Genomic DNA, 14,953 nt, shown 5'->3' with positions numbered 1-14,953 from the left:
AATATCCCAAATAGCTCTGATACTTAAAAAGTAAATGGATTTCCCCCCTTTCAGTAACATATTGAACATCTTTTAACAGCAGTATTGTACGCTTATGTAATCTTAAAAATATTACAGGAAGTAGACAACTCCATATAGTGGATGAGAGACTTACTGTTTGGTGATGAAATTTCTACATCTGGGTAACATACTTGTGGCTAGTCAGATGTTCGGCAGATATTATGGGTATCTAGCAAATAAAAAATGTTTTTTAATGAATGACCCATGCAAGCCAGCCAACAACCAAGCGAGATAACTATCTCATCATTATTAAGTTCTAAGAAAAGTCAAGTTCAGCCGTGAGGTGATAGTTCTTAATCAATATAACAAATAAGTTCACATCAACTTGAATGCCAAAGAAGCAATTTCACTTTTTGTTGGTTTAACAAGTCATTGTATCAAGCACTACTCCACAATTGTAGATAAGTGTTACCAGTTGTTTAGGAAGTAAAAGAAGTTAAATTACAAAAGTTCATGCAGTGCAGTCCCTGTTTGTTGGCCTACACACATCTGAGATTTACTTGCCTGGGAAAAACGATGAGGAGTAAGAATGTTTTGTTTTAATCGTGCATCCAATTTCAGACATTTCTTTCCCTTGTTAATGTGTCTGAAATGTGTCAAAAATTAACCCTCCAAAATGCAGCCATGAATTGTGAGTGGCAAGAGAGTAAAAAAACCAAAAAAACATGACCACTCAAAGCTCTAGATAACTGGCAAGTGGAACTTTCCACAAAATTGCTTTGATATCTGAATTACACATTTTGTCATATGACAAACAATAGTAGCACTAGAGGAAGTGAGAAACATTATTGCATTGAAAACTAGATGTGAAGATTACTAGCTTCCACAATTCAGAAGAACTGTGACCTTTCAGGTTGGAGTTTTTTCTTCCTCTAAATCAAGAATTCTCGATGACCTGAGGGATTTCTCTTGGCTTTTCAATGACCTTACTTTCTGCCTTTGGGCAAGTCACTTCATCTCTTCTAGTCTAAATTTGCTTATCAATAAAAATGGAGAAAATAACACTTGACCTACAGAGTACATAGGGTGGTTGGGAGGACAAAAAGGGGGTGATAATATGTGAAAGCATTTTTCCAAATGTTGAACACACTCTGCAAAGGCAAGGATGGCCATTAAGTGTCGCTATCTAGTCTGCTGGGGCAACTGATTTGATTTCTCTTTGGATGCTCATCCTTCAAAATCACATCTTAATACAATATTACAGCATCAAGTAGTAAAATGGGCTCCAAACAAAATGAAGCTTCGCATACCATTTTTTCCTGCTGTTGCAGGACAGGATGTTGTACCCAACAGTGTAGAAGCATCAAGAATGGGACTGCGGAAACATACCAGGGACCTTCAATACCCATCAATACTGATGAAGGGCCAGAAAGAACTTCTCTATGCATGCAGGTTACATTTGATGGCAATGGCTATTCACCCACATTGCTTATGTACTGTAAGCATATACATGGCCATGTATATGTAGATATAATATATATGGGCATATATATGTATATCTAACTTTTCATTTTTTGGTGGCAACATTTTAACCATGTTATAAGGAGCCCAAGAAAGTTATGCGTGAAATGGTCATAGCAAAATGCAAAAAAATTGTTAAGTGTCCCTGGAACCCAGATGACAAAGAGAGTGTAGAAATTTGTTTTGTTGTGATGCTGCTTACACCAGCAATTCTGCAGTCATATATGGCACATGGGACAAAGAAGTTTCGATTCATTGATCTTTACGGTAAACACACCACTTTAGATGCATTAAGAAATGTCTTCTATAGATTACTTCCTGAAATGCCACATATGCCCCAGCTAACATTCTTGTAAATGAGCTTAATGGGTTAGCGGAATGGGGGATGAGGGTAAGGTATTGTCACAAGATTCAATTAAAAAAGAAAATAAATGTTTCTTTGCTAAGAACTGTTTAAAGTTTGGCAGAGTTTTGAAAAAAATCAGAATTAACTTTTTTATTATCTCAGTGTTATTTGTCAAGAGCAGATGGACTTATCACTGAAATATTTGGAATCGGGGGGGGGGGCAGGTTCCACAAAAAGTGCCCCAGTCTGGTTGCCTCAAGTACATCTTCAGTTGAGGTTGCAAGGAAAATGGAGTTTGTATGGTGGGTGGAAAGAATGGACCTGAACTCATCATTCTGTAACTTCCTCAGTTAATGAATTACTCTTGCTAACTACATTCAAAACACTTCTGTTTTTTATACAGCAAGTTTAGTCAGCTCTTGACAAATTTAATTCCCTGTGACAAAGTCCTATCACCCCACCCTAGTAATGTTTGAAAGTACATTGGGGGGGCGGCTAGGCGACGCAGTGGATAAAGCACCGGCCTTGGAGTCAGGAGTACCTGGGTTCAAATCTGGCCTCAGATACTTAATAATTTACCTAGCCGTGTGGCCTTGGGCAAGCCACTTAACCCCACTTGCCTTGCAAAAAAAAAAAAGTTCATTGGGGGGAAAATTCCTATCCATAACTCAAGATTCTTTTGCCCTCAGATGATCTCTTCTACTCTATATAGTATTTGTGTCCATGGGATAGTAGCTCTCATTAGGTATCTGTAGTGGCATCTTGCCTTGGAATTCAAGAGGTCTATCATAGCGCATGGCTTTAAATTCTGCTTTTCCTATGGAACTTTGCTTTCATAATGAGCAATCAAGAAGGCATTTTGGTAACTTCAAAGCTCGCCAATATAAGCATTTAATGACTTTGTTTCATCTATGATTTTTTTTCTTAACTGCTTCATCATGAAACATCAATTCTTGACTTAGGAACTTTCTATTTCAAAGGGCTGGTCATAGTTCTCATCCTACAACTCCATAAATCTCTATGATTAACAATGAATGAGAAAACAATAAATATTTTTATCATGGTATAATAAGTCTGTTGTATATTCTGGACAATTTAATATAGGGTTCTTCCCTTAAATTCCAAGAGATTCCGCACATCTCTTAAGAGGTGCCATACAACACTTGACTATTTTTCTTTTGAATAGGCAGCCTTTCAAAATTATCTATTGGGTCTATTTTTAAAGGACTCAGTTTACAAGTGTGGTCATGTGTGGCATTAAAAATTGATTTTGGTTTGTATCTCTTTCCCCACTCTTTCTCTGAAGAATAGTGTGGGGGGGGGTGAATGGAAAGATACCCTGTGGCAAATGAATTTCTCCACATGTGCACTTAGAAGAACACCCTCAGAGTCCCTACTTTTGGTGCTCAGTATCTCTGCATAAAATGTTAAGACCAAGTCAGAAATGCTAGTGTAAATTCAATTTACTTTGGGACTATTGCTGCAACACCCTTGGAGCACTGAGCCAAGGCACAAAAGCATTCTGCCACTCATCAGAGAGAGAAGGTCTAGGCCAACAAGAGGAATATTGGAAATCCCCATGCTTATTAAAAGCACCACCCACAATCCTCACGGACATATGGCTCCCATTGACCTCCCAATGGCAGCTCCATGTGCGTAAGGGCTGTTGGACTAAGCCCCATTAGAGCTGTGTCTGTTTTTTTTATTTATTTATTTTTATTTTAAGAAACAAAGCTGTAAATTAGCAAACCTGGTTGGCTGTGGCTGTTGCAGCGAAGGGAACACTTGTGGCGGATGTTGTTGCAGCGGACACAGTGGCTGGCGTAGCACCGTGCACCATGGGAACTTTCGGAGGGAAAATCACATAAGCAAACATACAGAAGAGTGTAGCAGCATGGAAACCATGGTAACATGGGGAGGACCATTGGGCAGGGCGTTTACCACAGCAGTTAAGCCACGTGACGAGGCATCGTCAGCAGCAAAGGACATGCAATCACAGTGCAAAGCGGGACAACATTCCGGGCGGGAGGAGGACAGAAGGAAGGGAAAGGGGGAGGAGGAAATGAAAGAGAAAAAAAGGGGAAAAAAAAGCTTGTTACCATCAAATCAGGAAAACAACACAAACAGCTTTATTTGGCTAAGTCAACTTAAGAAACTTAAAATGAGCTCATATTTACACATTCAAAAATCTCAGGTGTTTATTGAACAAAGGTGTTTACTAAAGCATGTAGATTCCATATGTATAAAAGTCTATTACCATATTAACTATTACAAAGATAACACAATATATTACTTTTATGAGATAGATTTTTTTTAAAAAAAATACCAGAACCCACAGTCCAATCAAAATCCACCAGAAAGATGACCAAAAACGTAACTATTGTGTGTAAAGGAAAATACCAATGACTGGATTTCCTTGTGCCATGTCAATTAAAGATGAGACTCGTCTTTGATTGACAGGTATCTGTCAGTTGGGGGGGGGAGCTGATCCACCCGAGAGCCACACTCATTAGACTAGTTGGTGGATTTTGAGGGGCTGTGAGCTGTACCACCAGTTGAAGATAAGAAATGAAGCTGGCACCTACCAACACTCGCAGCGGGTGTCATGCACAAGATTGAGCCTGCCCATCATGCATTGCAACAGGAAGGTGGATTTGAAAAGGGAAAAGAATTAAAACAACCCATCACACGTGTAATTAGGAAATTCATTTGAACAAAGAAGAAACAAAAATGTTATTATGGGAACAGTGGCATGTAACCATCAGCACAATCCAATCATCCAATGGCCCAGTGAGTGACAGGGTAGACCTGGACCCAGGGGAAGATTCAAAGCCAACATAAGATGGGCCTGGTCCACCTTGTTTTTCCTTACATCTGTCTATCTAACATATTACGGGACTGGGGGAACCCAAACAATTCTAGGCTACTGTCCAAAGAATGGCATTCTAACAGTTTGCTTTCCTGGATCTAGCTATACAGTAATAATGCATTAACTCTTCCTTTGGATTGAGCTTAAACTAAATAATTCAAGATATCATTTTCTCAGAAAACATTGAAGAGTACCATAAACAGAATCAACTTAACAATGTAGTGGCAACCAAGCAGAAGGAAGGGGATTCCAATTTGCTTACTTCCCTGTCCTTGGTCCTGAGGGCCTTGCATGATAGAGACACATCACCTGGTATGGGGCTATGCAGGGAGTGGGGTTAGTTGATGGTGGTGGAGGTGAATGCAATCATTTTCTACACTTGTGAACTAAGATATGAAAACACCATGCAACATAAACTGAGCAAAATGTTGAAAACATAAATCTGGATTTTGCTGAATGTAGAATTTAAAGATGAGATAATAGAAAGAAGTTTAGTCTCACAGAGACCTCATTTACAAGGATTCACATTCCCAGGAGAGCACTTATAAATCCATGGTAGGGTTAGACCCAAGAGACTTGAATGATCATCTGGGCTACCCATATCGATATAAACATTTTGCTGAGTTTATGATACTTTCAAAAGTGACTGGACTTCAATGCAAGCCTTATGAAGCATGCTTTGGGGAAAACAGGTGAGGTTAAGCAGTGAGCAGATAAGGCCTCGCCATTATTACTCACAAATCCTTCCACCAGCATATGTCAAAAGAAATATGATGAATACCAAGCAGTCCTCTTTTTTTTTTTCCCTTGACATATGAGCAATGAAAATCTAATTCATTTAATAAAAAACCCTCCAGGAATAGGCATTTCCCATATGCAGATTGACTTTTTGTTAAAACAGAGTCCTTTTAAAGCAGCTGAATATAAAAAAAAAAGATCAAATGATGTTATTTTTCAACCTGAAACTTAGCATCTCCCCACTTAAATATAACTTGTGATGGCACCTGGGGTCAATTTTCTTTCAAAAAGTGTTTACTAATGGAACCTTTTCAGAGGCAGCCCTTCAGAACAATGTCATAAATAGTAATATCAAACAAGTGTGGTTACAGTGAGAAGAGCAGCAACTGGGCTGTTGTCACAGTGAAGGGAGAACAATCAAAAGCTTGTACCAACTTGCTAACTGGTATTGCATAATGGTTTGGGAGTCAGAAGGCATTTTCCCCATAGAAACAGTTTTATACAAAGAGGTTATATTTCTAGACAAGCTTACTAAAGAATGTTTAACTCCTATTGCACCTGAATTGGAAAAATAGCAATGATAGCTATCTATAAAATTTAAGGCCCTTTACTTATAGGGCAACAGCCTGATAAACTGGTTAGCTTCATTTTATAAATATATAAACTAGGACTGAGAAAAAGCCAAAGAATCTTGCTCAAGGTCATACAGATTGCAAGGGATGTACCTTATCTAGGGACCAGACTTTCTATCTCCAAATATAATGTTCACCCTGTTATTTTAAGAGAGATAAAGCACTGCAAATAGTCTTGAATGTTGGGAGTCATAGTGGCAAATGAGGAACAGTATTAGATTTGTAATTTGAACACCTGGGCTCAAATTTCAGTCTTGCTACTTACTCTCTTTAATAACTACAGGTAATGAAATTACTCTCTCTGGATCTCCCTTTACACATCTGATCAGTGATTTGGAGTACATCATCTCTAAGAGGCCTTTTAGCTTTAAATCTATCAGATCTAATATAGAAAACTATGAATCACCAGGTATGGGAAGGTTTTTATGAGAAAATGCATTATGAGTTCCAGTAATATATAATTTGTCCCTGTCTCACTAGCCCCATTTGCTCTTTTCCCTTTACTGGGATGGGTACATTGTCAAGCCAACCTTACCTGAAAAGGGGGTAAGCCGGTGGAAAAAATGAAGGTGTGAAAAGGATTTGCACTGACAGTTCATGAAAGGGGTCAAGTGGATATAAGGAAAGCCAGGACTGCTGGTAGTGTATCAAGGGAAAGGTTTTCCAAGTTAAAAAATAATACTATGGTTTCAAGTGACTGGGGGATTATACCCCATTATTCTGGTTTGCAGTGCTTCAGAGACTGTCATTTCAGAAGAAAATAGATATAGAAGTGATTTATACTGGTAATAATGTGGAAGCTAATGCGAGACAAAACCACAGGCTAAATTTAAGGCTGCAGGGCAGGGAGCAAGAATTCATTAGTCCTTCTAATAACTCTGATGAAGCAGGGGAAAGAAAATGTATACAGAGAAGCAGTATTTACTGGTAAAAGCAGTTCAAAGAGTGTGAAATATTAGATGTTTTTAATTATTCTAGGTCTGTTTCCATGTTATAATTCACCTATGGTATTATGTCATTCCATGCATAATTAGGTCTGCATGCTAAAAACCAGTTAGCTTTGCAAACTCTTGCTGATATGGAGCTATAAAGGTTTTTCTTTCAAATTTTAGTCTGAGTTATCATCACCATGAAGATTACAATACACACAGACACTTTGGGGAGGGATTAACTGCAGAGGAACATAAGGCAGCAAGGAGAATATTTGTTAGGGGCAATAGCTCACCAACAAAAAAAATACCCTAATACTGTAGGACCCACTTACCAATAAAACAATCCCTTGTGAAAGACCTTTAATATTCCTCTTTTCTTCCAATGGATTGGTTGGTTAACAAGAAGAGATAAATAGCACATTGCCTGCTTAAACATTATCCCTCACTTTCTAGCCTAAGGCAAAACTGCCATTCTAAGTGCATTTTCCTTTCAATTAAGTAGGCAAATTGAGAATTTATGAGAGAATGTCTGTTTTAAAACCAAATTTTTGTTCAGATGAAAGAATAGGGACTGAACTTGTCTACAATTTAGAGACTTACAGGGTTTTCCGGAGGATGGGGGGGAAAGACTTGCATATACTGACCCAGAGATCCGCTATGCTTTCTAAACTGTTTCCTTATTATATATTGGCAAAGAAAGGAAAAAAATAATTTTTAGGATGGGATTTTTCAAAATGGCAGAATCTATGATTTTTATTTATTTAGGGGCAGCTTGTTAGCACAGTGGGTAGAGTATTAGACTTGGAGTCAGGAAAACCCGATTTCAAATCCAGTCATAGGCACTTACTAGATGTATGCCCCTGTGCTAGTCACTTAATCAATGTCTCAGTTTCCACATCTGTAAAATGGGGTTAATAATAGTACCTTCTTTCCAGGGCTATTATGAGGATCAAATGAAATAATATTTGTAAAATGCTTCATGAAGTTTGTCACAAATGCTTCATGAAGTTTGTCCTTCATTCTCAAAGAAGACTATGACAGCAGGGGAGGTTATGCCATGACAAGCACATGAATTGGATGCGAGTGAGAGGGGACTGTGTTAAGTCGCCCATCTCACTTTCTCCTCCAGAGCCCTCTGGGTCCAGTGGTCAGATATGAATCAGGACAACTGGAGATGACCAGAGATGGCACTAGATGCAAGGCAATCAGGGTTAAGTGAGTTGTCCAAGGTAACACAGCTAGGAAGTGTCTGAGGTCAGATTTCAGTCTTCCCGATTTCAATGCCAACACTCCACCCATGGTATCATCTAGATATTCCAGTCACAAAGTAAACACTTTATAAATGTAAGTTATTATTGCTATTTTGGATATATAGACAGAGTCTATGATTTTATATATAAATATGTGTGTTTATAGGTATGGAGATAAAATATATATTTAGAAATATCTACATTTATAGATATCTATTTTCATATATACGTGCTTTGTATATTTCATATATATATATATATATCCATCCATCCATACAGGTTGACCCAAAAATCTTAGGGCAGTTGTAACATTTAAAAGCTTAAAACTACACTACCTTAAGATTTTTGGAACACACATATATATTTCTAATAATACAAAAAGGAATTTTATGGTTCAGATGGGAATGTGCCAATAATATGTGATTTCACAGGTGAAATGCAAATTACAATCCCTCTATGTCTCAAAGTCAATTATTTTTATGTGCTGATGTAACTAAAAAAATTCATCATTCTTCATTCTAGTGAAGAGATTTTCAGATGGCAGTAGGTTTAACATTCCAGCCAAAGTAGGCATCCCATAAGCTTTTGGAATCTGGTAGGCCCGGTCAGAAGTTGTCCCCACACTGTCCTAGTCTAAGAATATACAGGGCCACCTCTCTATCAAAATTAGGCAATAAAATAAGTCTTAAGTGGAATGAATGGGAATACAAATGGGGCAATTTTGAGTTTAACTGGGTTTTGTCCCAGGGCAAGAATTGCAAAGATGACTTCTAGTGCCTTTTTGTAATATACATAGATAAGTAGGACATCAACCATAAATAAACAGTTGAACCCTTTACCAAAATGAAATTTCAAAAACTCAAAAATTTTGAATCCTTTACTGTCTCAGGGCTCAAGCTGCAGTGATTTCCTAACTCAGTTTCAGAACTAGAAAACTTTAATTGTACTAAAGGATTAAAATAAACCATCTAAACAATATTAATTTACTTATGCCATCCCCTATTTTAGCCAACAGCCTGAAGGTTATGAATTACAATCCTCATTCACAAATATGTCAACCTGCAATTTAGATACTGGGCAGTTCGATAGTTATATAAATATATTTTTTTGATTGGACTTGTAATTTTTTTGCTGTAGAAAGCTTTCAGTGAGGAAACTCCCTCCATCAATGCAGGTTGGCACTTGCTTTATCTAGACATAGTTTTTTTTTGGAGGAGGGGCAGTGAGAATTTAGGTGATTTGATCAGCCAGTATGCTAGAGTCAGTCCTTCCACACTTTTAGGATGGATCCTCTAACTACTACTGTGTTTTTTCTAGGTAAAACAAACCCATATATATCTTAGGGATAGAACAAAATGTAAAATGATAATGTATAGAACTAAGTTAATAATGTGGAATTATAATAGGAAAATAAATTCATTTTCTACTATTCATTTATAGATTCAGCTACTTTAATGGGAAAAAATGAAACTATGTTCAAATTTGAACCTTTGAAGGAAAATAATCTTGACAGACAGGGAGTTTATATCTGTAGTAAAGTTTGAAGTTAACTGGGATCCTGTCTTTATATATTCATAGGGGAAAAAGTAAAAACTAGTAGTAAGTAACACATTTATTGAAGGTAATATGATGATTGGAATCAGTGGATAATCGCTTTGAAAACCTATGAGACAGCTGGTGCCATCTTCTCTCTTTAGCTTTTCTCTACCTACCTTTCAAGGGAGATAAGTGAAAACAGAAAAAATCAACTCTCTTAGCCCCTAAAGAACAATTATAAAACAGGTAAGGATCTTAGAGAAAGAAAGAATAAAATGAAATAGCCCTTTGGACAGTGAGGAGAGGAAAAAAAGGAAATGAGAGCTTAATCTATATTTCCATTTTAAAGACCTTAAATCTCATTTCATACAGTCCATAATACATTAAAAAAATGCTAAATTTCAAAGAAAACATCTCATGGGAAATCAACATGAGACAAAGTCACTATTCTCTTACTGAACAATCTGATAAAATTTTTCACATTTGGATTTGTCTAGGTCTGAAAACCTGCTTATGAATGTACATTACTTGCTTCATCACAGTATAAACAGCTAAGCTACAGAAAGTCATGGCAACTCTCTGTAGGCAAAGCCCCAACTCCTTACCTGGTGGGAGAAAGGCTGTATGTTGTTGTAACTGCATGTTGGCAAGAGCCTGCTGGTATTGGAAAATACCAGTGTTAAAGACCGCCGTGGCACCATTGGTTTTTTCAAGAGCAGGCCTCTTTGGTAATGGGGGAAGAACAGCTTGAGGAATTCCCTGTGTGGTGAATGAGTATAAAAAACAAAGACCAGTAAAAAAAAGAAAAGAAAAGAAAAAAATCAGTAGAAGGCTCAAATAGTTAGGGAGCACCATCTTTTTCCATGAGCAAGCAAGCAGCAGAGCAGACTTAACTAACCAAAAAAAGAAAAAAAAAAGAAAAAAAAAGCAAGATAAAAGCTTTAAAGGAAGCATTACTTTAGTCTAAGAAAAAAAAACACACTAGTTAAAGAAAACATGTTGGAGCCATATGTTATTATGTACTAAAGTGCTTCAAGTTACACAATGCTTCAGGCTTACAGTAGGAAGCCATTATTTTGGAAAAAAAAGACGAGCTTTGCTGCTAGCTCCATGAGGATCAACAAATCCAAGCAGGTTAATCATCATCTTACTGATAAGAGTGACTGCGACAGGGAAGCTCCATATGACATTGCTCCCACCTGCCCCGGCCCACCCCCATCTGACTCAACATGCAAACTGTACCAGGGGCATGCAGGTACCTTACCCCTGAGCTACCTCAGATAAAACTACATGAGAACCTTTCTAAAGCCATGCCAACCAAACCGATCCATCCATTGTCAGTAATAAATATAACTCTAATGGCCTCTACAGACTTTATCAACACATCTTACAATGCAGCTAAACTGAATGTGGACCAATGGGATTTAAGAATCTTTGGTTGGTTGGTGGACACACATAGATTTACTTTGTAGCTTTCCCCACTAATCATATCAGGAAACCACACTCAGTTTTCCATTGTATTTTAAAATTTTACAATAGGAAAAAAAAAAGGTATTTTAAAAAATAAATTAAAAAAAAAACTCATATCTACAATAAAGCTACATGCCAAGCTAAAAGGTGAAAGGTCATAGTACCAGGTCAAAGGTTGCCTCGAGGGGTCGCTTCAGTGATTTGACAGCCGACTGAGTCTTAATTAGCAGGCAGCGAGCACATGATGGCAATGGGCCAGTGGGGTTCAAGCGCATTAACATAAACAGCAAGCAGAGGTGCATCATGGGGGCAGCAGTGCATTTTTGGGTAGGTGAGAAAAAAACAAATAAAAAAACAAATCATCGGAATGCCATATACAACGAATAACAAGACTAAGCATGCACAATAAAGGCACTACTAAGTTGTTATTGTGAGGATACAACCTCTATGTAGTTAATTACAAACAAGATATTCTATCAGAAAAAAAGAGTGAAAGAAGAGATAGGAAGAGAGTCTAACTTCTGCATTTTTCTCTCGAGTATTCATCAATAAACATACAAAAAAGAGCTCTGGCATATTTTACTGAGCTATGAATATCACACAACAGTATTTAATATGAATATCTTAATGATAAAAATAGATATTTATATAAAAGACAACGTTAACAATAGCTAAGCAAGGAACAGAAAATGAACCTATAAAAATCAGCTATTAGATCACATGATAATGTACTTTAAGAATACATTTTCTTTTCATCATTAATCTAAAAGCTTCCTTCAAAAGTACTGTGGTCCTTCTCTACAAAATGATAGAATTACGCTCCTCGAGATTGCAGTTATTTTTCGACCATAATGTTATTCAAGACAATCAAATTAGTAGATTAATTTTTCAATGTTTTACTTAAAATTAGAGACTATTTGATTGCTATTGTTTTCCTAAAGTGTTCCAGACTGCATTTTTGTTACAAAGCAGAGTAGAGAAAGGAAGACTTTCTGTTGTGTACAAAGCACGTACACCAAGGGGAAAAGAATGACCAATTAGGATGAGTGCGGGGATGATGGTTAAATTTTGAAATAAACATGCTGCTTCTTACACTTCACGACTTTCAGGAACAGAGCTGTAACTAGGAAGGTTTGTACCTGGGGGAAGTACCAAAAACCAAGGCTAATGCATATTCAGTCAGCCTTAGTTAAGGTAGAAGGAAGAGCAGGGTAGGATTAGGAAGAAATTCACTTCAAGCCAATCTTGGATAACTTCCTCTTTTGGCTAAGTTTTCATGCTCATTTCTTGGCAAACTTTATTGTTTCTATTTTCATGAAACACAGCAAATGGTGCTCAAAACCTCAGAATTCAGCATGCTGGGGCAAATTTCTGATTGTTACATCTTAGTTTCAGCTCTGATTCAGAATAGAAGAGATTGAGTTAGGTAAAGAATATTTTTTAAATCAATCTGAAACTGTTTAAGAGCTTCTCTGAAAACATTGGGATAAACTTGAATAACCTAATCTTCAAAAAAAAGTTTTGAAATATAACAAAAACCAATAAAAATTAATAAATAAATGACTTCTTGTATTTCCTTTTTCAAATCTTCTTTGAAAAGGGAAGCTGCTTTCCTGACTTACCATAGCAGCTGCAGTAGCTGCAGCCTGGGCAGCCGCAGCCTGGTTGACCTGGTATTGAGCAGCCTTGATCTTAGCTTGTAGATGGGCAGGAGGGTGGAAGTATTTGCACTTTTCCCGAGAGCATCTCCCTTTAATGTAATCCATGCACACAGTGACGGTGTTGTCATTGGTATCAATCATAGCACTGTCAGCAGGATGAGCAAAGCGGCAATCATTTTCTCCTCGGTTACAATTACCCCGTTGATACTCTCTACATACCTGTAGAAGGGAAAGATAATTAGGAAAGTCATGCCCAAACAGAATCCTGCTTAGATTGGGCTTAATTTTTTAAATGAATAATTAAATTAAAAACAAGAAAAAGCAAAAAAGATTCATAATCTGAATGTTTTATAAATTAAGTACCTGTATAATTAGCAAATAAAGCTTCAGAAACAACTCTATAACTAGTTCTGTAAATATTATCATTATCCAAAATATACACATTATGTTAATTTTAGTGAATAATTAAGCTATGCAGTTTACCTTCTTTCAAATAATAAGAAAGGAAAAGGCACCCCCTCAAAGAGTTTACATTCAAATGATCCAGAAAACATGTAAATAACTATGTACATACAAGGAGATTTGGGGAAATTCAGTCAGCAAGTTGGTTTTAGTAATAGGCATACATCATCTAGGAAAGTGTGGAGAGCTCCATCAGCATGAGGGTTGCAGGCTGGTGCATTTTCCATCACAGCCACTGTGGGACAGCACCTGCTAAGTTATAGAAGGGTTGCAATCTGTCTTAGTGGAAGAATAAGGATTATGGATCCTTGAAGAATGGGCGAAGAAATGAGCAAGCTCAAAATGGAAATTATTTCTAATCCATGGGTTAATGTTCACCAGACTGAGATGTGGATGGAATGATTAAGGTTAATTAATTAATGGACTTTCATTGTTGATAAAAATTATTTACCCATTTATTACTATAATCACCTGCTATTATATTTGAACATGTAGACTTGTGTTCAAGATTTCCATGCTATTCATTTCTAAAATATTTTGAAATTGGTTAAAATTGACCTTAGGGACTGGGTAAGCACGCAACACATATACTTTTATCCCTGTGGGTATCCCCATTGCCTAACACAGTTCCTTCTCTCCCTATCATGTAGTCATTTATTAAATTCTCATTGATTAACTGATTTTTAAACTTTTTTTTTATTAAGTTCAACCACATCGGAGTTTATTAAATAGCATGGTAGGGAGCAAAGTCTCCCTCTCATCTTCAACATCAAATACAAAATTCTCTGTATGACATTCAAAGCCCTGGAAAGCCTGCCCCTGACCTTTTTATTAATCTTAATGCCTTACATTCCCCACTATCTGGTTTTGGAAGCAGTCCCACCAATCTTCTTGCTTCTCTATGAACAAGACATTTCCTCTCCACACTCCAGCATCAATCCCTGTCTATGTCCTTTCCTGGAATGTTTTCCCTCGAGTCCAACAAGTTTCAACTAACATGCCGGCATCTTCAAGAAGTCTTTCACCATCCCATAATGCCACTGCCATCCTTCTGTTGGTTATTGCCAATGTATGCTGTCTCTCTCTTGTTTGTATATTCTTTCCTCCAATAGATCTCAAGGTCTTTGAGAAGGGGGTCTTTCTTGGTCATGTATATGTACATCTTGAGCCTTAGCACATAGTAAGCTCATAATAAATGCCTAATCTCACTTCGATTGAGTAGGTATTGATAGTAGACTGACACATCAAGGCAGTGCTGCTTGCTGAGCTATTCCAACTTTTCTCCACAAGAGGGCTGTCCAAAACATTTCATTTCCTTAGGATCCCTTTTCCCACTGGTCCTTGTCCAAGGAAACATCTTCACTTTTTGACTTGCTTTTCAAATACAGACCTCGAGTTCTTTATTCTTATAATTAACAAAGAGGAGCTTCAAGCTTATAATGACTTAAAATGTCAAACTATTTTCTGATTCACACATTCAGTAATTACGTTGGAGAACTATGTTTATTTCTCGGGATTTATGCCCTATAATTATGA

General features: G+C 37.1%; 1 protein-coding gene across 20 annotated transcripts in view; it reads right to left on the bottom strand.

The window, feature by feature from the left end:
- Positions 1–14,953, bottom strand: part of MBNL1 (muscleblind like splicing regulator 1) — a 241,476-nt gene that overhangs the window by 6,521 nt on the left and 220,002 nt on the right. For 15 of the 20 annotated variants that reach the window (XM_074190779.1, XM_074190760.1, XM_074190770.1 and 12 more), the window contains 6 exons: positions 12,917–13,174; positions 11,459–11,512; positions 10,430–10,583; positions 4,453–4,488; positions 3,618–3,712; positions 155–229 (listed from right to left, as the gene is read on the bottom strand). In XM_074190779.1, coding sequence (XP_074046880.1) covers positions 173–229; positions 3,618–3,712; positions 4,453–4,488; positions 10,430–10,583; positions 11,459–11,512; positions 12,917–13,174 — 654 coding nt within the window. In that variant the 3' untranslated portion in view covers positions 155–172. The remainder of the gene's footprint in view (positions 1–154; positions 230–3,617; positions 3,713–4,452; positions 4,489–10,429; positions 10,584–11,458; positions 11,513–12,916; positions 13,175–14,953) is intronic. The other 5 variants (XM_074190765.1, XM_074190762.1, XM_074190763.1 and 2 more) reach the window with 5 other exon arrangements.

Source organism: Macrotis lagotis, chromosome 6, assembly GCF_037893015.1.
Source record: "Macrotis lagotis isolate mMagLag1 chromosome 6, bilby.v1.9.chrom.fasta, whole genome shotgun sequence".
Taxonomy (NCBI): Eukaryota; Metazoa; Chordata; class Mammalia; order Peramelemorphia; family Peramelidae; genus Macrotis; species Macrotis lagotis.
Note: the sequence above shows the minus strand (reverse complement) of the source record. Positions and strands in the feature narration are given on the sequence as shown.